This window comes from Nestor notabilis, unplaced genomic scaffold (genome assembly GCF_000696875.1).
Source record: "Nestor notabilis isolate BGI_N333 unplaced genomic scaffold, ASM69687v1 scaffold4757, whole genome shotgun sequence".
In the NCBI taxonomy this organism is placed as follows: domain Eukaryota; kingdom Metazoa; phylum Chordata; class Aves; order Psittaciformes; family Psittacidae; genus Nestor; species Nestor notabilis.
This window is the reverse complement of record NW_009935952.1, coordinates 1-764: the sequence shown is the minus strand read 5'-3', so window position 1 is coordinate 764 and position 764 is coordinate 1. Positions and strand designations below refer to the sequence as shown.

At 60.1% G+C, this 764-nt stretch overlaps 1 protein-coding gene across 1 annotated transcript in view; it reads left to right on the top strand.

Annotated features, from left to right (window-relative positions):
* The window catches only part of LOC104408466 (elastin-like), a gene marked incomplete at both ends in the record, with an annotated part of 12,276 nt that extends 11,630 nt beyond the window's left edge, over positions 1–646 (top strand). Inside the window, 2 exons of the mRNA XM_010018083.1 lie at positions 347–505; positions 587–646. Of these exons, the coding sequence (XP_010016385.1) occupies positions 347–505; positions 587–646 (219 nt within the window). The remainder of the gene's footprint in view (positions 1–346; positions 506–586) is intronic.
* Between the last annotated feature and the right edge of the window lie 118 nt (positions 647–764).

Sequence of the window (764 nt, the reverse complement as noted above, 5' to 3'; positions counted from 1 at the left end):
GCCCTACCAGCCACTGGGGACCACCAACCACATCTCCTCTGTGGCTTGTTTGGCTGCAAGGCTTGATGTCCCTATGACGAGGACGATCTGGAGCTCCCCATGATGATGGAGCATCATTGTCCCCTGTGCTGGTGACTTCCCAGTCACTCTTTTACAACAGCAGATTTACCATCCTCGCTGGGGCCTCTTGGGACACATGGGACCAGTCCCTCCCTTACACCACTGTGGATGAGGTGGGGGTGTGCTCTTCCCACCACAGCATGACAATGAGAGCAGACCTACGACAAGGTCCCACCTTTCAACTGTTGCTGCAATAAGATCTAGCTCCGCCCCCTATTGCCTGCAGGAGCTGGCGTTGGCGTTCCCGGCATTGGTGGTGTTCCTGGCGTTCCTGGCGTTCCTGGTGTTCCTGGTGTCCCTGGTGTCCCTGGCGTCCCTGGCGTGCCCGGCGTGCCCGGTGTGCCTGGTGTGGCTGGGGTTCCTGGTGTGGTGCCTGGTGTCGGAGGTGAGCAGATCAGCTGGCACTAGCTGATGGAGTGGTGCTGGCCTTGCTGGTCCCACGACTCTCTTCCTTCTCTCCATGCAGTGGGTGGCCCAGAAGCTGCTGCAGCCGCAGCGAAGGCTGCAGCGAAAGCTGCGGCATTCGGTGAGTGACCATCATCCTTCCCCACTGACAGAGGAGGAATGAGGGGTGTTCACAATGAGCAGGGTGGGGGGCACCTCTGGCACTGTGGGAGGCAGGAGGTCAGTGCCTACAGAGCCTG